Source organism: Plecotus auritus, assembly GCF_963455305.1.
Source record: "Plecotus auritus genome assembly, chromosome: 5".
In the NCBI taxonomy this organism is placed as follows: domain Eukaryota; kingdom Metazoa; phylum Chordata; class Mammalia; order Chiroptera; family Vespertilionidae; genus Plecotus; species Plecotus auritus.
Window position 1 is genome coordinate 133,756,574 of NC_137776.1, and position 26,539 is coordinate 133,783,112.

At 39.3% G+C, this 26,539-nt stretch overlaps 1 protein-coding gene across 3 annotated transcripts in view; it reads right to left on the minus strand.

Moving 5' to 3' along the window:
• The window catches only part of KDM4C (lysine demethylase 4C), a 375,701-nt gene that overhangs the window by 161,517 nt on the left and 187,645 nt on the right, over positions 1–26,539 (minus strand). For all 3 annotated transcript variants that reach the window (XM_080668088.1, XM_080668087.1, XM_080668089.1), the window contains 3 exons: positions 7,373–7,563; positions 3,773–4,011; positions 150–463 (listed from right to left, as the gene is read on the minus strand). In XM_080668088.1, the coding sequence (XP_080524214.1) occupies positions 150–463; positions 3,773–4,011; positions 7,373–7,563 (744 nt within the window). The remainder of the gene's footprint in view (positions 1–149; positions 464–3,772; positions 4,012–7,372; positions 7,564–26,539) is intronic.

Consider the following 26,539-nt stretch of genomic DNA (forward strand, 5'->3'; position numbering starts at 1 on the left):
TTACCTCCCAATCATGGAAGAAAATATGAAGACCCATACACTGTAAAATGTTATTTCTGGCCTACAGCAAGATTCAGATGCACAGCACAGCTTTCAGAAAGTCCTCTCATCACACAATAAATACAGTAAAAACAGACATTGCCACATACACTGGGGACTTTGAAACCATTCCTCTCTCCACTGGGGACCGCTGGGACTTCCCCAGGTTCAAGGCCACTCACAAGACTTTCCACATTACTGCCCTCTCCTTCTGTCAACAATCTGTTACTTGCAGGTACTGAGGAGCACGACTCTGGTAACTTTGGCCATGGGTGTTTGGGTGGGTCTGATTCCTTGGGGGTCAAATGGCCAATAGATATAGAATCAGCGGTTTCTCTGGCGTTCGAAGATGGAATTATGGCATAGGCTTGGTCATCCTTAGTTTTTATTTCCTCCTTCACAGATGTACTTAAGCAGCTGTTTCCTGAGGAGTAAAACAAAAGACTTACTAAATCTTGCATTGTGTTATTAGTGAGTACAACTGTTAAACTATTATCAGCTAACTTTCTATCTTCCAACTTCCCCTGTACTAGTAAACTTCCACAGACAAGGGTAGAAAAGGTCATGGTAGCACCATGCAGCCTTCATAGTTGTTAAGGTGAGACCTTGGAGTTTGGCAAAAGAATATACTTACTGACAAAATAAGGAATTAAAAAGAGGTTTTACTACAGACAAAAGCCAGGACAACAACAATAATTATCCAAAGCAATAGCAATTTGAAATATTTCTAAAAATAAGAATTATATTCTAATATATGATGCTAAGAGATGCTACTGAGGAAACATTCCAGTTCAGAGGATATATGTAAAGAGCACATGTAAGGCTGAGCAGATACAGTAAAAGTTATTTCCTACACTAATGCTGTATCATACAATGATCATAAGCACTTCTCCACAGCCTTCTCTATTCACCCTTCTCCCTCCCTTACACACATGCACGCATTTCACCTGTCACATACTAGCTGTGGTGCTGAACCTAACCACATCTTCTACGTAAGTGTTCTGCCAGGTCTCTAAACCTGGAGGTTAAAATGCAAGGAAATGTGTAATAAAACTGTGTGCCCTTGGCCTAAATGACCCAGTAATTAAACTATGGTAACAGACTCTAAAGAAATAGCCATATGTATTGCATAACCATCTTCTCTGCACTGCCTGCTGCTGTTCCTTTTTCTGCCTTCTCCACCTTCCTACCTCCTATCCATTTATTTCAAGTCAATTCAATACCACCTACTTCAAGAAACATTGCCAGTCCAGCCTCCTGTCTCTTTAGGGTCTTTCCCTGGAATACCAGCAACATTCTATGCAATCTCTAACATGGCACTTACCACACTGGCTCTCCACTAAAGTATAAACTCACTGAAGAAAAGTCTATGATTTAAACTCTATTAATAAAGATATTTCAAGAGCAAAAGGTAATGAGTATGGAGAAGCAGCTGAAGGTCAAATGAATTAGGACTATGATAAGGACGTTTTTTACACTATAAGTGGAATATGAATAAAAAAGAAATAAGTGGGGATGAGACCTAAGCTACATAAGACAAAGGAGCCAGTGTATGCTCACCCTCTGGGGAGTAGTTCCACCATTTCCTTTTCCCTCTCCTTCCCCACAGGCATGCACCTCCTAAACCAGCCGTGGGCAAACTACGGCCCGCGGGCCGGATCCGGCCCGTTCGGCTGTTCTATCCGGCCCGCGGAGCCGAAAGAGCGGAGGGTTCTCTTGCTCTCCCCTCCGCTCCTTTACTTTGAATTTATATTAGTTCACACAAACACTCCATCCATGCTTTTGTTCCGGCCCTCCAGTCAAGTTTAAGAACCCATTGTGGCCCTCAAGTCAAAAAGTTTGCCCACCCCTGTCCTAAACCCTAAAGGACCCCTTGAGGCTTGCAACCAGGGGAGCAATGGGCACTGGCCCCTTGTCCCACACTAACCCCTGAACCTGATCCCAAGGCCCCCTTTTCTCTAATTGCCCAGAGAACTAGGGCAGCCCAGCCTAGACTCTCCACTGCTTCTTCTATGCTAAGCCCTTTCTCGTTCTACTGTCCCCGGCTTTAATGAATGTTCCCTCATAGTAAAAAATAAATAAATAAATAAGCTAGTAGTTTTCAAAGATCACTGCTATATAGAAAACTAACTAGCAGAGGTTTCTAGAGTGAACACTGGCAAAACAGGAAGGAAGCAATTTCTGCAATAACCCGGGCAAGAGATAATGGTATCTTGAAGGAGGAGAAAGCAGGGCGGGCTCGGGGGGAGGCAATGGCTGGATTCGAAGAGCCTATGATTGAAAGACAGACTGGTAGAGGGGCACAAGAAGAAGACAGGAATTACCAATAAGCTCGATTAGTAAAAGGACAAATGCCCCAACATATATTAAAGCGGCAAAGTGTTAAAGCAGTTTCAGAGATATATGCAGTTTCAGGGGGGAAAGCAAAGTAGTTGAGACTTGCAGATGATAGCTTTAGTATAGAGCAGTGGTCCGCAAACTGCGGCCCACGAGCCGTGGTTTGCCGCTCTGTTGACTAATGAGTTTGCTGACCACTGGGATAGGGGCTTAATCACAAGGAACAACAACAGCCTGTAATTATTGGAATTGAGAGTCTAGGTCAGTGGTCGGCAAACTCATTAGTCAACAGAGCGGCAAACCGCAGCTCGTGAGCCACAGTTTACCAACCACTGGTATAGAGGAACAGCCAAGGGACTATACATACCATTTCCCAAGACTAAGTAATATTTGTTTTTCTTTTTTATTTTCATTTTTTAAATTTTTTTGTTGTTGAAAGTATTACATATGTCTCCTTTTTCCCCCATTGACTTCTCCCCGCCTGCTCCCACCCCCAGCACAGGCCCTCACCCCCCACTGTCTGTGTCCATTGGTTATGCTTATATGCATGCATATAAGGCCTTTGGTTGATCTCTTACCCGCCACCCCTCTACCTACCCCTGCCTTCCCTCTGAGGTTTGACGGTCTGTCCGATGCTTCTATGTCTCTGAATCTATTTTTGTTCATCAGTTTATGAGTGAAATAAGCCAGTCCAAGAAAGGTAAGTATCACATGATCTCACTCATTTGTGGAATTTAATGAACAACATGTTGTTTTTTAAAACCTTATTCTTTATTTTTTTGTCTTAAAATTAAGTAAAAAACAAAGAATTGGCAAAGAATTACCTATATTTGGTTTTCTCTGTTCCATATGAGCTCAAGAGAAGCTTTCTAAAAATGTAGTGTAATTGACTTGCACAAAAAATACTTTTTTCCATTTTAGAATCTTTTTTTAAAATATATTTTTATTGATTTCAGAGAGAAAGGAAGAGGGAGAGAGAATTAAACATCCATAAGAGAGAATCATTGATCGGCTGCCTCCTGCACACCCCCTACTGGTTATCATGCCCACAACCCAGGCATGTGCTCTTGACTGGAATGGAACCCGGGACCCCTCAGTCCACAGGCCAAGGCTCTATCCACTGAGCCAAACTACTAGGGCATTTTAGGATATTTTTTATTTAACCACACAGGACCTGCAGGCTGTATGTCTCACAAGTCCACTCAATGTAGCAGGGATGCTCCTGACCTTTACAGCACTCCCTTGGCTTCCTGACTGAATTACCCCATAACTCTAGAAGGCTTCTTGGTTAAGCTATGTGGAAAAGTGAGATATCTGTCCCAGTGAATATAGATCAAAGGCATGAGATCATCAACCACCTACTAGTTATATGTGAAACAATCAGCCAGCTTCTCACCTGAGAGCCCGATATTATCTGATAGATTCTGGTCCAGCTGCATCCTGCTAGCAGAGGCCACTCCCTCTGAAGGTGCTTCTATGTTCTCCAGCTTCACTGCTGCTTCTGGCTGTTCACTGACCTTGAGGTCCTCTGGGTCTGGGTCAGGGGTAGGGCCCTGTGCCCCATCGACTGCAGCTGACACTTCCTCATCCTCCTCATTCTTAGGCCGCTTAGAGTGAGAACTAGTGCACTGGAAGCTATTAACAAGAGAAGCTGTGGTCAGAGCAATATTTGCAAAGAACAGGATAAAACATACCAATGCAAATGTTATTTTTCTTCTTACTGAAAGAAGAAAAAAAATTGATAGTTTTTTTTTAATTATTTGGCAGAGATTATCTTCACAATTAAAAGATTAATTTTGACGTTGAAATCTTAAGTTTTAACAATTCACTAAAAATTAAAATTAAGCCCTAGTCAGTTTGCTCATTGGCTAGAGCATCAGCCTGCAGACTGAAGGGTCCTGGGTTCCATTCCATTCAACAGCACATGCCTGGGTTGTGGGCTCGATCCCCAATAGGGGACATGCAGAAGGCAGCCAATTCTCTCTCATCATGGAAGTTTCTATCTCTCTCTCCCTCTCTAAAATCAATAAAAATATAATTTTTAATTTAAAATTAAAACAATTGTAAATAATTGATTATTATATACTGTTGGGGGGAAGTCTTTGCTAAAAGTTTATAACAATATTGAAAGAAATCTAAAAATAAAAAGAAAGTGAAAAATGATGCCATGGGGGAAATCCAATCAACGAATCAAGTATTTAGGTAATGAGAAATAAAGACGAAAATGAGGAGAGCCCATAAAGCCATTGTTAAAATCTGTGTAGGTTTGCATTCCAATGTGAACAGGTGACCACATTTCCCTGATTTTTGTCTAAGTCTTAAGTTTTCATTAAAATCATTAAAAATAAATGCCAAATCATCATTAGCTAAAGGAAATAAGAAGAACGGTCAACTGTATGTATTTGACATTTATATCAACTTATTATTTCAGAGTGGACACCATTTTTTAATTTTTTCCTCTTTCAGTATTTTCCAGCAAGTCACTTGATAGCTTTGTCATAGATGCCTTTTGTATATGACACAACATTTCTAACACTCATTTAGGAAAAAGTGCAATTCAAATCAAAGCAATATGTATTTCAGTGCCCCCAAATACATACACATAGTCACACAAACAGCACAAAGGAAGACAGGAAGAGCAGAGATCTGAGATAAAGGGGTAGCTTTGGATAACCCAGTGGTCAGCAAACTGTGGCTCGCGAGCCACATGCAGCTCTTTTGGCCCCTTGAGTTTTTAGCAAAGGCCAGCTTAGGAGTACCCTAATTAAGTTAATAATAATGTACCTACCTATATAGTTTAAGTTTAAAAAATGGCTCTCAAAAGAAATTTTAATCGTTGTACTGTTGATATTTGGCTCTGTTGACTAATGAGTTTGCTGACCACTGGATAACCTATGTAAATTAGCTCTGGCTGTTGCTGGTAGTGACAGTACTAGTACCACATCACCAATATCATGTGTACTGAGAACCCATGCACGGGCCTATGTGGAAAATCTTCACATTACTAATAGCATAGTACAGGTAAAGTTAGATGACTGACATCTCTTTGAGATTTCAATGAATCATTCCCTACATCAGATTTCCCTAGATAGGGCTTTACTTAAGGGAGTCAGAGAACTATGATCAAGCCGCAAAGCTGAGCATAATCAACAAGCCCCTTAACATTAGCTTTTCAAACTAAGTGAGCATGAGCAAAGTCTACTGATTATTTTAACCTGCTGAAGGCATTTCAAATCTGTTCCATGTCATGGATCTATGTCTCTGTCAACCCAAAAGGGCCACTGTGGTTAGTAACTAGGAGACCAGATATACATCTAATTAAAGTATTATATTTTTTCTGACCATTAAAGAGCAATTCTCAACAAGATCTACTGGTGTTTCTTCTGAACTCAAGATTAACTACTGCCCCCTTCCACAGCTAGTGTCTTTTGTAATGTGGATTAACCTGTTTATCAAAGGCATTGACTCTCTAAATCTGTGTTTCCCAAACTGTTTTTAATGCAACCCATAGTAAGTTATACATTCTAGATGGTGACACAACACACACATGCACACATACTCATACATGTCATGAGTTAATACTTACCCTTCCCACACAGGAAGGACTATGATACTTTTTTATTCTATTTTACTTCCTAATTTAAAAATGTTGTTCCTAACCTACTAAATTGCTCTGAAAACTAACAGTTTGAAAATCACTGCTATAAACTATAGGGTGAAATAGAACACCTCAGTTTGAGTCCTGCTACTAAATCTGTGCCTCAGGGATTTCTCTCATAAAATGCGGAAGTTTGACTCCATGTTCTTAAGGTTCCTCCGCTCACTATCATTCTAAAATAGCAGAAAATAAATGTCAGGAAAAATAAAAGAGAATCAGAAAATGAGCATCAAAAGTGTGGGCAAAGATTTAAAATTACAGTGTTATTTTAGTTAATAGCAAAAAAACTGGAAACAAGCTACAGGTCCAAACACAGGGGATTAGTTAAATACATGCAGTCATTAAAAATCACGTTGTAGCAATCATTTTGATTACATTAAAACACTCACAAAACTGGTCATCAAATTGCTAATAGAGCATCGCCCCAATCTTAGAAAGGCATATAATACTATATGATATAGAATCAATATATATGTAAAGGATATATACAAAATGTTAACACTGGTTATCTCTGGATTGTGAGGTTATGAGTGATTTGGGATTCCTTCATTATTCTTTTCCTTATTTTACAAATTTTCTCCAATGCACAAATATTACCTTTACAATCTGAAAGAAAAACAATGAGTAATATTGGAGAGTAAAAATGTAATATAACCCTGGAAAACATCAAGAGCCTAAAAATGTTGCCTGAGGACCTGAGCAACATAACACATACCCTATTCAATAGGTTTTAAACTAGCTAGATGCCCGTGACAGGTGTAAAAGCTTCTGAAATGGCCCTGGCCATGAAAATGGAATATAGAATAAAGTTCACGGGGACAACCATGTTACAGAAACACCACATGCTTGGCTTTCTATCTCATAAAAGAATAAAACTGAGTGTATAAAATGGGGCAAAAAATAGGCATCCCGATGAGAAAATTAATATCAAATGAAGAAGAAAACTACTGAAGTCAGAAAGAAAATCAACAGCAAAATGAAAAGGTTGGAAATCAAGTTACTGAAGTTAATAAAAGTATGGAGATGAATAAGGAGCACCACCAATACAACTTTAAAATACATTAATGTAAGAGATCCAAGATGTTCTAGTATTGTTTTACTTGCCATGTGTAACAACTTCAGGAATATTCTCAAACACAAAATACAACTCTTTCTACTTCTATTTATTTATTACATTTCTCAAGAATTAAAATATTTTGCCTCAAATTTTCAGTAAGATATGATGTAAACTTATGAGGAATAAATTTTCAGCAAGGCAAAAAGTCTTTAAGAATATCACATCATAACCCATTTTAACTGCATAAGTACAAGTGCAATGGGGGAGGGTGGGACCGTTACCTCCTGGATGCTCTTATTTTCCTCCTCCTTTGCAGCCATGCTTTTACTTCAGGGGTGGTTTCCGGAGTAGGCTTTGTGTGATCAATGGTGTATATATCCTTTCCTTGTTTCCAAAGCTGGTATCTGTCTGGCTGAAATTTCTTCACAAAAATATCCATTGAAATTTTCACCATGTCATTCCTGCAGGTGCACTGAAACACAAAGGGGATGTTGTGCTTTACACATTTCACTAGCTACATGAAGTTACACTGAGTCCTACTTTAAATGTGACTCACAAGAATATTTAGTCACTACATATATGAGGATGTTTTACATTTTCAAACATTCAGTGAGGGGTAAATTCAATTTCTTCTAAAGGGAGGCGAGAACCTGCAAATTCACACTGATAACTGGTAAAATAATATGCTCAAAGGCATGGTAAAAGTTGATAGGAAACTGTGTACCAAGAACAACTAAAAGGAAAGTGCACCCATTCAAAAGCATGCCTGCAACAGGACGAACATCTCTCCTATCAAAAGGCTGTATCAGTGAGCTGAATGCTGAAAGGTTTGTGAAGCTAAAAACCTGGGTTCACAAACAAAAGTAGCCAATGAATGTGATTAGAATAATTAAACCAATGGGAAGAGATAAATTTTCTTCAAGATAAATTTTAATCACATTATATTTATTAACAAACATACTCTCAAAAAGTGGCCAACAATTAGGAGCAAAAGAAGAGTCTCTTCTACATCATATCACATAAAACATACCCACTACAAAACACTACTACAAACATATCCACTAGGAAAAAGGAATACTATTAAAGTGAGTTCAAAGAAAATATTATTTTGAATCCACTAAGACTTTGATTTTCATGAATATATACTTACCTAGCACCTAGAAGACATCCTATCTAATAATAGAGTAATATGCAAATTGACCATCACTCCAACAAAAAAGATGGCCGCCCCCATGTGGTCAAAGATGGCCACCCCCATGTGGACACAAGATGGCCAGAAGGGAAGGAGAGGTGCAGGGAACCCAGGCCTGCAGAGGAGGGAAGTTGAGGGCAACCAGGGCGGCAGGGGAGGGCAGTTGGGGGTGACGGAGCCGGCAGGGGAGGGCAGTTGGGGGGACCAGGCTTGCAGAGGAGGGCAGTTGGGGGGGACCAGGACTGCAGGGGAGGGCAGTTGGGGGCAACCAGGACTGCAGGGGAGGGCAGTTGGGGGCAACCAGGACTGCAGGGGAGGGCAGTTGGGGAAGACCAGGCCAGCAGGGGAGGGCAGTTAGGGGCAACCAGGCTGGCAAGGGAGGGCAGTTAGGGTTTACCGGGCCAGCAGGGGAGGGCAGTTGGGGGCGACCAGGCCTGCAGGGAATGACGGTTAGGGGCAACCAGGCTGGCAGGGGAGGGCAGTTAGGGGCAGTCGAGCTAGCAGGGGAGCAGTTAGGCGTCGATCAGGCTGTCAGGCAGAAGTGGTTAGGGGCAATCAGTCAAGCAGGCAGACAAGTGGTTGGGAGCCAGCAGTCCTGGATTCTGAGAGGGATGTCCGACTGCCCGTTTAGGCCCCGAAATGGGCAGTCGGACATCCCTCGAGGGGTCCCAGATTGAAGAGGGTGCAGGCTGGGCTGAGGGACACACGCACACACACACACCCCATGCACGAATTTCGTGCACTGGGCCTCTAGTATCTTATAAAGCAAGTTTCCTATAAAGACTTCACACAGGTTAAATTGCATCCAGCCCAAACTTCATCCAACAGGACAGACATTAATCAAATAGTGGCACAGAATTGTCTCAAAGGTGTAACTAATAGCCCTAACGGGTTTGGCTCAGTGGATAGAGCGTCGGCCTGCGGACTCAAGGGTCCCGAGTACGGTTCTGGTCAAGTGCATGTACCTTGGTTGTGGGCACATTCCCAGTGGGGGGTGTGCAGGAGGCAGCTAATTGATGTTTCTCTCACATCAATATTTCTAACTCTCTATCCCTCTCCCTTCCTCTCTGTAAAAAATCAATAAAATATATTTTTTTAAAAAGGTGTAACGAATATACCTTGACAAACCCTAACACACTGGGCAACAGACTGGTTGACTCAACAACAGCTTTGAAACTGTAAGTCTCTCAATATTTTGTTGATACAATTATCATCTCCATGCAAATTAATTACTGTTTTAATAATGTCCAGTCCAAAACTTCCCTCCATAGAATTCAAATGTTGACAGGCATTATGATTTAAAAGTTCAGAGAACTAACATGCCTTAAAGCAACTTTTACTGCAAACAAATATGCTGTCATCAATGATATGAAAATTCTTCCAATCTCCTACATACATACTCAACATTTCCTAATCCATCTTTCCCCTCTTCCCTTAGAAATCCAGTCTGTCATCAACTACCATTAATTCTTCTTCTGAAATGTCTCCTGTACAAATTCCTTATACCGGTCTCTCCAAGCACCAATTCATCTTTATAGCTGTAACTTTAATCTCCCCCAAATGTCTTGTAATCTTTTGTGTGTTTTTTGTGTGTGTGTGTTTTTTTCAATATTTTTTATTAAGGTATTATATGTGTACATATCTTACCATTGCCCCCACACCCCACTCCCATACATGCCCTCACCCCCCAATGTTTTGCATCCGTTGGTTACTCTTATATGCATGCACATAAGTCCTTCAGTTAATCTCTTATTTCCCCCACCTCTCCCTAACCTTACCGCTGTAATTTGATAGTCTGTTTGATGCTTTACTGCCTCTGTAACTATCTTTTTGTTCATCAGTTTATAATGTTTTTCATTATCCCCAAATGAGTGAGATCATGTGGTATTTTTCTTTCATTGACTGGCTTATTTCACTTAACATAATGTTCTCTAATTCCATCCAGGTGCCTACAAATGGTAGTAATTCCTTCTTTCTTATGGCAGCATAGTATTCCATTGTGTAGATGTACCATACTTTTCTGATCCAGTCATCTGCTGACGGGCACTTAGGCTGTTTCCAAATCTTAGCTATTGTAAATTGTGCTGCTATGAACATAGGGGTGCATATATCCTTTCTAATTGGTGTTTCTAGTTTCTTAGGATATATTCCCAGGAGTGGGATTACTGGGTCAAATGGGAGTTCCATTTTCAGTTTTTTGAGGAAACTCCATACTGTTCTCCACAGTGGCTGCACCAGTCTGCATTCCCACCAGCAGTGCACGAGGGTTCCTTTTTCTCCACATCCTTGCCAACACTTGTCGTTTGTTGATTTGTTGATGATAGCCATTCTGACAGGTGTGAGATGGTATCACATTGTCATTTTGATTTGCATCTCTCGGATAATTAGTGACTTTGAGCATGTTTTCATGTGTCTCTTGGCCGTCCTTCTGTCTTCTTTCGAAAAGATTCTATTTAGATCCGTTGCCCATTTTTTTTATGGGATCATTTATCTTCCTTTTATTAATTTGTATAAGCTGCCTGTAGATGTTGGAGATTAAACTTTTATCGGTGATAACATTTTCAAATATGTTCTCCCATACAGTGGGGTTTCTTGTTGTTTTGTTGATGGTTTCTTTTGCTGTACAAAAGCTTTTTATTTTGATGTAGTCCCATTTGTTTATTTTCTCTTTGGCTTCCATTGCCCTAGGGGACGTATCAGTGAAAAAGTTCTTTTGGCATATGTCTGAGATTTTGCTGCCTGTGGATTCCTCTAGTATTTTTATGGTTTCCTGTCTTACATTTAAGTCCTGTATCCATTTTGAGTTTATTTTTGTGTATGGTGTAAGTTGGTGATCTAGTTTCATTTATTTGCATGTATCTGTCCAATTTTCCCAACACCATTTATTAAAGAGACTGTCTTGACTCCATTGTATGCTCATGCCTCCTTTGTCAAATATTAAATGCGCATATTGGTTTGGGTCGATATCTGGATTCTCTATTCTGTTCCATTGATCTATATGTCTGTTCTTGTGCCAGTACCAGGCTGTTTTGAGGACAGTGGCTTTGTAATACAGCTTGAAATCTGGTATTGAGATCCCTCCTACTTTGTTCTTCTTTCTCAGGATTGCTGTGGCTATTCGGGGTCTTTTTTTATTCCAGATGAATTTTTGGAGAGTTCTTTCTAGGTCTGTGAAATATACCATTGGTATTTTAATGGGGAGTGCATTGAATCTATAGATTGCTTTGGGTAGTATGGACATTTTAATGATGTTGATTCTACCAATCCATGAACATGGTGTGTTCTTCCATCTGTTTATGTCCTCCTCTATCTCTTTTTTCAGTGTCCTGTAGTTTTCCGCATATAGGTCTTTTACCTCCTTGGTTAGGTTTATTCCTAAGTATCTTAATTTTCTTGGTGCGATGGAAAATGGGATTGCTTTTTTAGTCTCTCTTTCTGTAAGTTCACTGTTGGTGTATAGAAATGCCATAGATTTCTTGGCATTAATTTTGTATCCTGCTACATTGCCCAATTCATTTATTAAGTCTGTTAGTTTTTGATGGAGTCTTTCGGGTTTTTTATGTACAATATCATGTCATCTGCAAATAAGGACAGCTTTACTTCTTCCTTTCCAATATGGATGCCTTTTATTTCTTCTTCTTGTCTAATTGCAGTGGCTAATACTTCCAGTACTATGTCAAACAGGAGTGGTGAGAGTGGGCATCCCTGTCTTGTTCCTGTTCTTAGGGGAAATGGTTTTAGTTTTTGCCCATTGAGTATGATGTTAGATGTGGGTTTATCATATATAGCTTTTATTATGTTGAGGTATGATCCTTCTATTCCCACCTTGTTGAGAGTTTTTATCAAGAAAGGGTGTGGGATTTTGTCAAATGCTTTTTCTGCATCAATTGATATGACTATGTGATTTTTATCTCTCAATTTGTTTATGTGATATATTGCATTTATTGATTTGCGGATGTTGTACCATCCTTGCATTCCTGGGATAAACCCTACTTGGTCATGGTGTATGATCTTTCTGATGTACTGCTGGATGCAATTTGCTAGAATTTTGTTGAGGATTTTGGCATCTACATTCATGAGGGATATTGGCCTGTAATTCTCCTTCATTGTGCTGTCTTTATCTGGTTTTGGTATTAGGGTGATGCTGGCTTCATAGAAGGAGCTTGGAAGTGTTCCTTCCTCTTGAATTTTTTGGAATAGTCTGAGGAGGATAGGTTTTAGTTCTTCCTTGAATGTTTGGTAAAACTCTCCTGTGAAGCCGTCTGGCCCCGGGCTTTTGTTTGCCGGAAGCTCTTTGATGACTGCTTCAATTTCTCCCATAGTTACTGGCATGTTGAGCTGTTTAGATTCTTCCTGATTGAGTTTTGGAAGGTTATATTTTTCTAGGATTCTGTCCATTTCCTCCAGGTTGTCCAGTTTGTTGGAATAGAGTTGTTCATAGTATTTTTTAACAATCCTTTGTATTTCGGCGGGATCTGTTGTTATTTCACCTCTTTCATTTCGGATTTTGTTTATTTGGATCCTCTCACTTTGCTTCTTGGTGAGCCTGGCTAGAGGTTCATCAATCTTGTTTATCCTTTCAAAGAACCAGCTCTTGGTTTTGTTGATCTTTTGTATTGTTTCTTTGGTCTCTATGTCGTTTATCTCTGCCCTGATCTTTATTATTTCCTTCCTTCTGCTTACACTGGGCTTTTGTTGTTGCTCTTTTTCTAACTCTTTGAGTTGTTGGGTTAGGTAATTTATTACCATTGTTTCTTGTTTTTTGCAGTAAGCTTGTAGAGCTATGAACTTCCCTCTCAAGACTGCTTTTGCTGTGTCCCATAGATTTTGGATTGTAGTGTTGTCATTGTCATTTGTTGCCATGATGTTTTTTATTTCTTCTTTGATCTCTCTGGTAACCCAGTCATGGTTTAATAGCATGCTGTTTAGTCTCCATGTGTTTGATTTCTTTGGGTTGTTTTTATTGTAGTTGATTTCCAGTTTTATGCCGCTGTGGTCTGAGAAGATGCTTGATATGATTTCTATCTTCTTGAATTTGAAGAGACTTTGCCTATGCCCCAACATATGGTCTATCTTTGAAAATGACCCATGCGCACTTGAGAAGAATGTATATTCTGTGGCTTTAGGGTGAAATGTTCTGAAGATGTCAATTAATTCCATCTGGTCTAGTGAGTCATTTAGGATTGATGTTTCTTTGCTGATTTTTTGTTTAGAGGATTTGTCCAGTGGTGATAGTGGGGTATTAAAGTCTCCTACTATGATTGTATTGCTGTCAATCTCTCCCTTGATATCCTCCAGGAGTTTTTTTATGTATTTGGGTGCTCCTGTATTGGGTGCATATATGTTTACCAGAGTTATTTCTTCTTGTTGGATTGCTCCCTTTAGTATTATGAAGTGGTCTTCCTTTTCTCTTGTTATGTCCTTCACTTTGAGATCTAATTTGTCAGATATAAGTATTGCTACCCCAGCTTTTTTTTCAGTTCCATTTGCCTGGAAAACCTTTTTCCATCCCTTCACCCTCAGTCTGTGTGCGTCATTTTTTCTGAGGTGGGTTTCTTGTAGACAGCAGATATATGGGTCATGTTTTCTTATCCAATCCGTTACCCTATGTCTTTTGATTGGGGTATTTAATCCATTTACATTTAAAGTTATTATTGATAGGTACTTATTCGTCGCCATTCCTATTCTTTACCCCTGTGTTCCTTCTTCGCTCCCTATTTCTTTTTTTTTTTTACAGAAGACCCTTTAGCATTTCTTGCATTGCTGGTTTTGTGGTAATAAATTCCCTTAGTCCTTTTTTGTCTGTGAAGCTCCTGATTTCACCTTCAATTTTGATTGATAGCCTTGCTGGGTACAGTATTCTTGGATTCAGAACCTTCCTTTGCATGACTTTGTATATTTCATTCCATTCCCTTGTGGCCTGATGAGTTTCTGTTGAGAAATCAGTCGCTAGTCTGATGGGGGTTCCTTTGTATGTAACTTTCTATCTCTCTCTTGCCGCTTTTAAGATTCTTACTTTGTCGTTGGTGTTTGCCAATTTAATTATAATGTGCCTTGGCATCGGTCCTTTGGGGTTCATTTTGCTTGGGACTCTGTGAGCTTCTTGGATTTGTGTGGGGTTTTTCTTCCCTATATCAGGGAAATTTTCTGTCATTATTTCTTCAAAGAGGTTTTCTATTCCTTGCTCAGCTTCCTTTCCTTCTGGAACCCCTATTATGTGGATGTTGTTTTGTTTCGTGTTGTCCCAAAGTTCCCTTAGGCTCTCCTCCTGCCTTTTAATTTTTTTTTCTAGAAGTTGCTCTACTTGGGTATTTTTTCCCATCTTGTCTTCTAGCTCACTGATGCGGTCCTCTGCTTCTTCTAGTCTACTCTTGATGCTTTCTATTGAGTTCTTTACAGCAGCGATGTCATTTTTCATTTCTTCTTGGTTCTTCTTCATTTCCTCTTGGTTCTTGCTCATATTGTCGAATTTGTCTTCCATTCTTTTCAGCTACCTTATGACCATTTCTCTGAATTCTTTCTCTGGAAGGTTGCTTGCCTCCATTTCGTTTACTTCCTTTTCTGGTGATGCCTGCTTTTCTTTCATATGCGGGCTGTTTCTTTGTCTCCCCATGGTCTCTCTTCTCTGGATGTCTGGTTATGTATTTCTCTCTCTCCTTTCCGTGGTGGAGTGTAGAGTTCCTCTGAACCCGTGTGTTTGCGCCAATTGGGGAGCGTTGTTCTGTGGCTTGCAGCTGTTCCGTGGTTGCCGCAGTTGTGGATTTTCAGGCTTCTGATAAGCTCCACTTTCCGGTTCAAGATGGCGCAGACTCCACGTCCACGCCCGCAGCTCCGGGAGGGGACCCAGCCACAGTGGGGGCTGCCCGGTCAGGGGAACCCTGTCTAGCAGTCCCCACCTTCTTCTGGTGTTCAGCTGTCCCCTAACTTGCCAACAAACACTCCTCGTGCGACCCTCAGCTGTTCTTTCTTTCTGCTCTGGGACAAGGCTCGAACATATCTGTCTATTCCACCGCCATTTTTGCCTCTTCTTGTAATCTTTTGAATATGAGTTCAATAGAGTGTAATCACCCTTTAGAATTAAGTCTCAATTCCTGAGCTGGGCATTCAAGGGCTCCAAGATTTAACTCCACCAGTAAAATTTCCACGTTTCTCTCCCATTGCCAGTAAACATGAATATTCCTTTTCAACCCAAGAAGTATAGTCACGGGAGCCCAAGTGCCCCCATATGCTTCCTCACCTCAACACTACTGCTTCTACCACAAAGCCCTTCTGCTCACCATTCTGCTATCCAAAGAAAATTCATAATAAACACTGGAAGCAAACTGTACCGAAGGTCTGCATGTGGTACTATTAATCTACATCACTGCTTTCTACTGTTTCGTACAGAGAGAGTTCTAAGTCATTTTGCTGTACTCATCTTGGCTTAGAAATATGGAAAATGAGGATCCTGAGAAATTTTAATATATTTGGTTTAAGATGTAATATTTGCACTAAAGAAAAAATAGAAGCTTAGACTCAGCAGCAGAAACTTTCTTATATTCTTTAGTGTTACTAATATTTGCTTCATGAAAAATAAAATTGAGTGCAGAATATAGGTACTATAAGTTTCTTTGTCAGGGAGAATTCTGTCTCACACATTTCAATTTCCTATGACCCTCTTCCAGAAGTCTTGAATTTTGTAAATATGCAACAAGATCAACCACTCTGCTGACTGCTTGACTCACTGTAATTACAATAGATAAATATTATCTTTAATTTTAAACATTCAGAAATGAAGTAAAAAAAAAAACTCAAAATAATGAAAGAAACAATGTCAGAGTCAAAAACAATAAGCTTCAGCAGCACAGTGAAAATCGACTCTTGTTAATACTAGAAAATAATAACATTCATCTAAACCCCTGTGAAAATTAAATGAGATTATCTAAGAGAATGCATAGTAGGAAATGAAGATATTAACAGTCTCATTTAGATATAAAAAAAACTTAGTGACCACATAATGGTACAAAGAGCAATAACCAGGTAAAACTTTTCAAACAAACTATTTTTTAAATGAAGTCAAAATACCAATATAAATGGCTTTTGTTGCTTTTCCTTTTAAGAATATACGTATTAATTTTAAGTGTTAAGTTCAAATTTAAAGAGAATTATCAGGAGTCTGTGTACAATGAATTCTTCTATGTTCACTACCCTAAGATTTATTATACAGAATCATGATTATGTTGTTCCTGTCTCCAGCAAGTCAAATACATGCTCTCTATTATTTATACTGAAAACCAATCATCTAATCTACACTAATAGAAGAGAAACATGCAAATTGACCATCACTCCACTACGCCCACCAGCCAATCAGAGCGAGTATGCAAATTAACCCAACAAAGATGAAGGTTAATTTGCATATGCAGGTGAATACTGAAGACAGTATACAAGGAAGAGGGAGGGAAAGTGGAAAGTGGGGCGGGGCAGGGCGTCGGCAGGAGGCGGGAGGCGGGAGGCGGGAGGGAAGCCCTTCTCTGCTTCTCTCAGTCCGCAGGAAGCCCTATTCTTGCAGGAATCTTCCTGCAATGGGCCTCTAGTTTAAATATAAAAATATTTTTAAAAATAAGCAACTTTCTAAGACAGGTAATAGTAAGGTAGAATTTGAATTATAGAATTAGAAAATTCATATAACCAAAATAAAAGATTAAAAAATAATAAGGTAATACTTAACAAACACCTAAACTAAAGTATTACTTTACTATATGTTTTTGTGACACAGCATGACTAATTTTTTAATTGCATTTATGTGCAAATTTCTGGTAAGGAAGGCTTTGAAGGTATGCAAAAATGTGTGAAATTACTCTGCTTTTCAGTATATTTACAACAATTAAAATGATAATTAGGAAAGAACAAAGGAAAAAATACCTTAAAATACAACAAAGTAAGCCTCTTGATGTACCTGTTAAGGTAGTTATATGGTTGTTAAATGGGTATTATGAGTTGAATTGTGTCCCCCTGCAAAGGTATGTGAAAATGCGAACCCTCCAGTCTATCAGAATGTGACCTTATTTGGAAATAGGGTATGACAGAAGTAATTACTTATGGTCACATTGGTGTATGAAGATGCAATTACCCAGGAAAGATGTGTGGAGGACCTTCTTATCTGATGGCTTGGGCATCCATGAGTTATACAGAAGACCAAAACAGTTTTTAAACATTTTTTAAGAAATGCTGCCAGCCAGGACTCAAAGGGACAGAGGAAGCATGAAATGAAGGAAAATGACTCTAATGGCAAAGCCACAATGAAGAGGACTGAGCCTCGGGCTCTCATCAGGCTGTTACAGAGCACATAGAGATAGCCAACAGACATATGAGGAGCTGCTCAACATGACTAGTCATCAAGTAAATGGAAATTAAAACCACAAAGGGGAATAGCCACACTGATCAGAATGGCCATCATCAATAAATCCAACAAACAAGTGTTGGTGAGGATGTGGGGAAAAGGGAACCCTTGTGTACTGCTGGTGAGATTGACAACTGATGCAGCCACTATGGAAAACAGTATAGAGATTACTCAAATAATTAAAAAGAGCTTCCATATGACCCAGCAATTCAACTTCTGGATATTTATAATATATATATATATATATATATATAGCTTTGGAAAGATATGTGCATACCTATGTTCAATGCAACATTATTTTCAATAGCCAAAATATGGAAGCAACCTAGCTGTACACTGATAGGTAAATGAATAAAGAAGATGCGATATGAAGATGGAGTAGGTTTATACTACATCATACTAAACATATAGAAAAGAAAGGCCCAGCTCTTTGGGAAACTTCCATACTGTTAACTCACACTAAATTTATAGATGTCCAGAAATCTGAAAACTTACTCTGCTATACTAAGCATAGTTATTTCTGGTTCCAAATATAATTGAGGGACAAAATTTTGCAATATGCACTCTATAAACTAGTATTTCTGATCAGTATTTTCTAGCATTTTGTTCCAATGAAGAAACCACTCAACTTTTAAGGAATTTAATCAATTATTTTATGAGAAACATGGTCTAATTTAGAGTTGTTACATAAAACAAATTCAGAAAATAGATAATTATACAGTTAGTAAATCCAGCATCTATTGACATTAATCTATTTATAGAAATACCTAACCTAATGAGATACTATAAAAATTGATGAATTTTTTTCTTTGCATGTTCACCAGACAACAATAAAAAGTATTTAATATGTGAATTAACTACAAAAAATACAAAGGGATCAATTTATATTGGAATTCCTCTAAATAAATACCAAAAGGTGAGTAAAATACTTCTGTAGCCCATTCATTCTTTTATCATAAAATGTTCATTACCAGTTACAAACTTGAACTGAATTTCACCCTCTTTGGAGTACGTCCAATGGACTAGTATTTCTTAGCTGGCTTAAGAAATTAGAAATTTCATTCTAAAAAATTACATTCAAAAAGGGGAATTCAGAATCAGTGTAATAAATGTAGATGAATCTAACATACATTATGTTGAGATGAAAAAGCGAGATTTTTTTAAAGTCCACAATGGTGGTTATTCCAACAAATTAATGAATATGACTATGTTTAATATGATTAATAAGTAGTAGCCACATTTCTCTTTCTGCTTGATGAATTGTGCTCTGAGTTTAGCTCCTTTAGGTTTCCTAGTTATTACCTACTTAAAATTGGAGACACAATGAGCTCTGGGTCATCTTCTTCATATAAAAAATGCTTTCCTAGCTCTGTCACAGGGGCTCAAAATCAAAGTGTGTAAACATACTGGACTCCAGAAAAACTGAAGTAAACTCAAAATGCTGTTATAAACCAAAGAAATTTTTCATATTTTCAGTTTTTACTCAAATACTTATATTTTACAGAATGTTTTTTCAGAGATGGTAAAGATGTGTGATCCTTCTGATAGCAAATCAAAGCTTAAAAATTTTACAAGAAACTAATGTAAAAATAGAACAGAAAATGCTGTTTCCTGCCAATTTCTATCTATGGAACATACTGGACACCCGCCACTGTTCACCCACCTTATTATGTAACTAGAGGCCCGATGCACGAAATTTGTGCACTGGGGGGCGGGGGGGGGGGGTTTGTCCCTCAGCCCAACCTGCACCCTCTCCAATCTGGGACCCCCTCGGGGATGTCCGACTGCCTGTTTAAATCGGGCCTAAACTGGCAGTCGGACATCCCTCTCACAATCCAGGACTGCTGGCTCCCAACCGCTCACCTGCCTGCCTGCCTGATCACCCCCTAACCACTCCCCTGCCAGCCTGATCGACGCCTAACTGCTCCCCTGCTGGCCAGATCACCCCCAACTGCTCTCCCCTGCCAGCCCGGTCACCCCCAAATGCCTTCCCCTGCCAGCCCGGTCACCCCCAACTGCCCTCCCCTGCCAGCCCGACTGCCCCTAACTGCCCTCCCCTGCCATCCCGGTTGCCCCCAATTGCCCTCCCCTGCAGGCCTGGCCCCCCAACTGCCCTCCCCTGCTGGTCTGGTCGCCCCCAACTGCCCTCCCCTGCAGGCCTGGTCACCCCCAACTGCCCTCCCCTGCTGGCCTGATCGCCCACAACTACACTCCCCTGCCGGCCATCTTGTGGCAGCCATCTTTGACAACATGAGGCAGTCATCTTTGACCACATGGGGGCGGCCATCTTGTGCAAGGGTGTGAGGGTCAATTTGCATATTACCTCTTTATTATATAGGATTGTCAACTATAACCCTGATTTATTTCATCCACATACTTATTCAATCATTGCTCATGTGTACATGTGCCCTCTTAGACAAATAATTTTGGGAGAAAATTATAATTACTTTGACAATGTATAAGAATAATTTTAATACAGGAAATTGAGTTTTAAAATATTTAGATCTAATTAAGTTGAAAAATAATATTTAAACAGCACTTTGATTTTCTGGGTTACAATTCATATAGTACCAGTCAAAGACAAATGATAGGCTGTTTCAGCAGAGTACACGAAAAGTAAATTATGTGATTATATTTACACTGACTGAGCAGGGGGAAAATAGAAATACAATGCTATGATCAATATTAATCAACAAAGCTGGCATATAAGAAGTGCCAAGGCCATTTCCTTTGTCCTTATGTCCATTAACCAGTTCACTGCCACACATCCGAAGACACTTTTATCTCACTTGCGTCTATAGATGCTTATGGCGTACAAAGGGTTAAGAAGTCAAGGTCTGCAGGAGGCCTGAAGTTCCCTTGTTTTCCCCCAGAATGGTCTGCAGAGCTCACAGAACCCTAATTTGTCAAGGTGTACAATGCATTTGAAGGTTCCAGGGGACCCGAAATACACACTCAGAAAAAAAATTCAGAATGTTTTGTTTTCATAGAGAATAGCTTTTAAAGTTCCCTAAAAGCAAAAGGTATATCACAGTCATAGCAAAAAGTATGACACCAGAACCAAATATCTTATTCTAATTTTAATAAGTCAATCATTGTTGTGAGTTGTTTCAGCTACTTTTGCCCTATCTGATCTTCCCCTTCCATTCTATTTTAAACCATGAAAATAGTGTCTGTCTTACTGAGAAGTGCATTCTAGACAGAATTTAGAGGATTAAGAGGATCTTCAAAATACTTTCTGCAAAGCCTTTTTAAAAAACATATGAGGAAACAAACACACAAAGATTCTGGGTCAATTTGCCCAGGGTAACACAGCTCACATTCAAATCTAGAACAACTCCCATACTCTTATGTAGTCCACTGAGGAAATTCCAAAAACAAACCATATTCAATACATTTTAAATGGTTTTACATTTAAGTGTAGGCCATATTTTTCCATCTCAAACTTCTTTTTCTATGACCCATAACCAAACTGAAATGTTGTTGAGAACAAATGTCTGGGTCTCATTAATTTTTATGTATGATATCATGCCGTGTTGATAGAGTTTATCCAGTCTAGCTAACAATTTTACAAAATGTGTTTCCTCCACTCCTCCTACTTTGAACAGGTTCAGATTAATTTCTTCTGAATATTTCCAGGCTTCTCCATGCCAGGATATGGCTCCCTTATAAAGTAAGGCAATTATAAAGCAATTTAAGGTATGGGACTAAAAACTCTATCTTTCTGACCCATGGGGACATAGCTCAAACAGACAAAGAAAAACCATGCAAAAGAAGGGAAATAGATTCAAATAGCTTGCTCCAAGGGTCTCCAAAAAATTCTGTAGAAATTATTTTTAGAATGTCTGCTTCTCAACACTTATAGGCATATCTGATAGAGAGGTGGTGGAAGTTCAGAGTTACAGATATTAAACAATCCACTCCTGCTGTGCCATGCAAAACACAGCATGAAATTGAACTTTCTAGTATCGAGAGACAGATGAAGTTATTTTTTTCTGAATTCATGCTTGCATGTCACATGTTATATGGACGATATATTGGGCAAGATCAGATAAAACAAGGTTCTGCAGATTCTGAGGAATCTAAGTGGTTTATGAATATAAATATTAGGTCATAAGAGTATACTAGTATAAGATCATGTATGAGAGTAGTCAGAAATAGCATGGATGCATTCAACATATAAGCCTTCTATGATGCTCAGTTATATTGACTTTTTTAAAAAATGTTTTTATTGATTTTCTTTTTTTAGAGAGAGAGAGGGGGGAAGTGAGAAGGATAAAGAGATAGAAACATCGATGAGAGAGACATCATGAATTTGCTGCCTCCTGCACGCCCCCTACCGGGGTTGAGCCCATACCCAGGGAACTCTTGGTTCATGGATCAATGTGTTGCCAACCACTGAGCACCAGTGGCCAAGACAGATATATTGACTTTTGAGAGACATTCAGATAATACTTTTTAAATGACTAAGTAGACACAATGAGAAATTAATACTGCACCCACTTTAATCTTTCTTTATGTTCACAGATGAGAAACTGAGGCACAAAAATGCTCAGTGACTTGTTGGATGTCATAGGATAGTGAATTGAGAGGGAATAAAAGGTTCAAGAGATGCAAGATTCAGTTTCCTATCTGCTAACCTCTCTGGGATTTTCCATTTCCCATTCAATGGGGTCTTGAAAGGAGGTGAGTACCATTTTCACCTACTCTGCCACCTTGGAGAGTCTCTCTGGAATTATTTAAAGAGGACTTAACTGCTTGGCAAATCATGAGGCTGAAATCATCTGTATTCATGATGACTTTATGGACTCAGTCCAGCTTAGATTTCAAGATATTAAAAGTACATGTGAATATGAGAAAATGTAGATCATTAAAAATTCATTTATTATATACCCATTTTTATATTTGGGCTGATTAATGAGTTTCTATAGAGTAAAAATAGAGCACATACCGCCAAACCACTTTCTAGATTTTATCAGTAGACCCATTGTCCCTGGAGTAGTGAAGGGCTGCTTTTGTCCAGAGTGTGTTAATGATTCATTGGAATAGTGACAGTTCTACATTTTATTTGCATTAACCAATTTCTTAGAGAATAGACCTACAGTGAGAAATCTGAGTTGTGGTTTATAGCTGCATGTCATCTGCTGGACAAAAAAAGGTACTCCTTAACATTTATACCATGTTTTCTATTAATTAAGGTAGGGTTGCCATATTTACTAATGAAATAATCTTGAGGTGTTCTAATCAAAGTTTCTACATAATAATCAGGTATATAAATAGAAATGAGCCAAACCATTAAATAATACAAATATAATGAGATCAACATTAGAGTTTAATTTTCATTTTTGTCTTGCTTGTTATGTTACTGGCAATACTATAGTGTTTTGGCTACCATTCAACTAATATTTATGGAGCATGTAAGTGTTGGTGATGGGTATACAGTGATAAAACAGACCTGAGCCCTCTCCTTACAGAGCATAGTTTCTAGAGTGGGAAACAGAGATTAACTAAATAAACACAGAAACATGTGATTGCAAATTGCTTTTAGTGAGCATAAGGCGCTAGGAAATTAAATACTTTTCGTTTGAGGAAAAAATAGGAAGATTAAGAGTGAAGCACTTCAGAAGGGATCCATCAATTTATAGATATTTCCACTCCAGGTGTGGGGCTTTAGTCTAAGCAGCCTCCTCTTGCCATGCCCACTTCTAGTTATACCCACCACCTCTGTTTTTTCACTGCTTCCCCCAAATCAGGTGTAAGGAAAGTGGATCAGTCTCTCACATATGTATGCTTATCACAGGTAGACATACATATATATTACATATATGATCATTATATAACATGCTAATATTGTGGCAGAATGCAAGGGAGAAAGATCAGCCAGCACTCTGAGGGAGGGAAGTTTAACCTTTATTTCGCAGATCTGCTAGTCCAGGGGAATTCCGAATCCAAAGCCTGAACTGAACTCGTGGGGAGGCTCTAATCTATATATCTCCTCCTGTGGTGGGCCCCTGAGGGTCCCCGCAGCTCCACCCAAGTCAGTCAGAGTGGGGAAGTAAGACTACAGTTTTAACCAGATAGTGAACTAGGTTGCAAGCCCCCACCCCCACCATTTTCCTTTTCACTGTTTCTAACTAATGGTAATGCTTTTTCTATCATTAAGTGTTCTCCCATAAGTTATACCGTTTTTAATACCCTATTATTTCTAGAAAATTTTTTTTTTCATTTTTTAGGTCTTTGATATACACTACTGAGATGAACATTCTTAAACATAAGCTAGTACATTAATAATGTTCTCTAATTCCACCTGGATGGAATTAGAGAACATTATGCTAAGTGAAATAAGCCAGTCAATGAAAGGAAAATACCACATGATCTCACTCATTTGGGGATAATGAAAAACATTATAAACTGATGAACAAAAAGATAGATACAGAGGCAGTAAAGCATCGAACAGACTGTCAAATTACAGCGGTAAGGTTAGGGAGAGGTGGGGGAAATAAGAGATCAACTGAAGGACTTATATGCATGCATATAAGAGTAACCAACGGATGCAAAACATTGGGGGGTGAGGGCATGTATGGGAGTGGGGTGGGGGGGGCAATGGTAAGATATGTACACATATAATACCTTAATAAAAAAAATAAAATAAAATAAAGTTTAAAAAAAAAAGAAACCACAAAGTATTGCCTTCATATGTCCTAATTGTGTGATTACCAGAAGTTGAAAATCTCAATTATCTTAACTCATCTGAAAATTAAGGGATTCAGAGTCCAAAGGTCAAAGTTTACATTTCTAAACACTAGACAACTGGAAGGGTTGTGTACATCTGGTCTTCAAATGCACTGAACAGAATTTTTTCTCACATTACTACTAAACCGATAACACAGCTGTTGGAAGGAAGCATATGCTATGATGTAAGGACTCTACTACAGGGTGTTAATGCAGATTCATTGAGTATTTCCTGAGTAAATGACATTAAAACATACACCTAATCACCTTCAGTCCTATTCTTGCTTTTGTCAATCCATTTATTTCATTTTCCTCAAAATCATACCCAGGAAGTCACCTGTGCTCATCATGTATCCTGCCATGACTCCATGGTTCCCCGCCACTCTGACATGAAATGTAATAGAGTGAATATTGACAAACATAACCTAGAGTGCCACAGGCACTCTACTGAGAGTGCCACAGGCATCTCACAATATTTGATTAATGCATACACTTGTTCGTGCACAGAAAACTGCATCTACAACACCCTTCAAACACCATGGACCAGTAAGCAAAGAGGCCTAAAATGATGGCGTTATTTTTGTAGCAGAAGCAATGGCAAGGAAGAGTAATGGTCCAACACAACAATTGCAGTGAACAGACATCAGAAAAGTAACAGCATTAAATATTATCAAAGAGGTTAGAAGGTTTTTGTTTTTGTTTTTGTTTGAGAGGGGTATATTCCTTTACTTTTACAGGTTATATTCTTTTGATAAATGATTTTGAACTTAAGTCACACTTTAAGATATAACTAGAGGCCTGGATTCGTGCACCAGTGTGGTCGCTCGGCCTGGCCTACAGCACTCCGACATCCCCCGAGGGTTCCCGGATTGCGAGAAGGTGCAGGCCAGGCTGAAGGACCCCACCAGTGCACGATCGGGGCTGGGGAGGGACTGCGGGAGGGCTCCAGGGCATGTCCAGCCCATCTCGCCCAGGCCTGATTGGCCAGACCCCAGCAGCAAAGTAACCTACCGGTCAGAGTGTCTGCCCCCTGGTGGTCAGTGCACGTAATAGCTACCGGTCAAACAGTCGCTTAGGCCAGTGGTCGGCAAACTCATTAGTCAACAGAGCCAAATATCAACAGTACAACGATTGAAATTTCTTTTGAGAGCCAAATTTTTTAAACTTAAACTTCTTCTAACGCCACTTCTTCAAAATAGACTCGCCCAAGCTGTGGTATTTTGTGGAAGAGCAACACTCAAGGGGCCAAAGAGCCGCATGTGGCTCATGAGCCACAGTTTGCCGACCACTGCTCTATACAAACAAAAACTTCTTTTGACAGTGTGTATAATCACTTATATCTCAGATGGGAAGTAGATGGATAACTTTCAGTGCTATAGTCAGTCAGTAACAATAAATAAAATGTGCTAAACTTGTATGCAAACCACCTGATTCTTCTATGATTGTACAGAATCAATTCATCAGTGCCCATTTGGTGTTGCTCATATGTAGCAGCATGATGGCAGGACTGTATTATGTAATTGCCACGACATAATTATAAAACCATCCTTTCATATTTCATGGTTATTTAGCACTAGTAGTATTTAATTTTAATAAAAGAAAAAATGTAGATACTTCCTTTAGTAAACAAAATGCTTTAAATGTTTAAAAAACAATAATTTTGATATAATGGAAACTTGTTTAGTTACTATGTGGGTAAGTGTCACCCTGGGAGGAAGACAATGAATTAGAAAGCATTCTGGAAACCACCTCTCCCTGCTGTCTCTCACAGCTCTCCATATGGCTCATATGTAGTCCATCCACAGTGTGTACTTACTTATTTTCCTGTGTGCTTGCCTGTTACTCATAGCTAGTAGTAGTGCGCACAAGTTCAGTAGTTCTCAGCTGTAGGCCCTTTGCTCCCAGCCCCTGTCGCTCCAGGGTATACCTGAGAATGCCTGGGGACATTTCTGGTTGTTTCAACTGGCAGCTGATACAACTCCAGTGGGTAGGGGCCAAGAAGCTGCTAAAAATGAAAAAATGCTGAGGTTAAGAAATACTGCACGAGTCTAAGCTATGGGAGGACATGGTGTATCCACTGCCTATAGCACTCTGCTCACTCTACAGCGAGGGGCACTGTGGGCACTCAGATACAGGACAAACGGA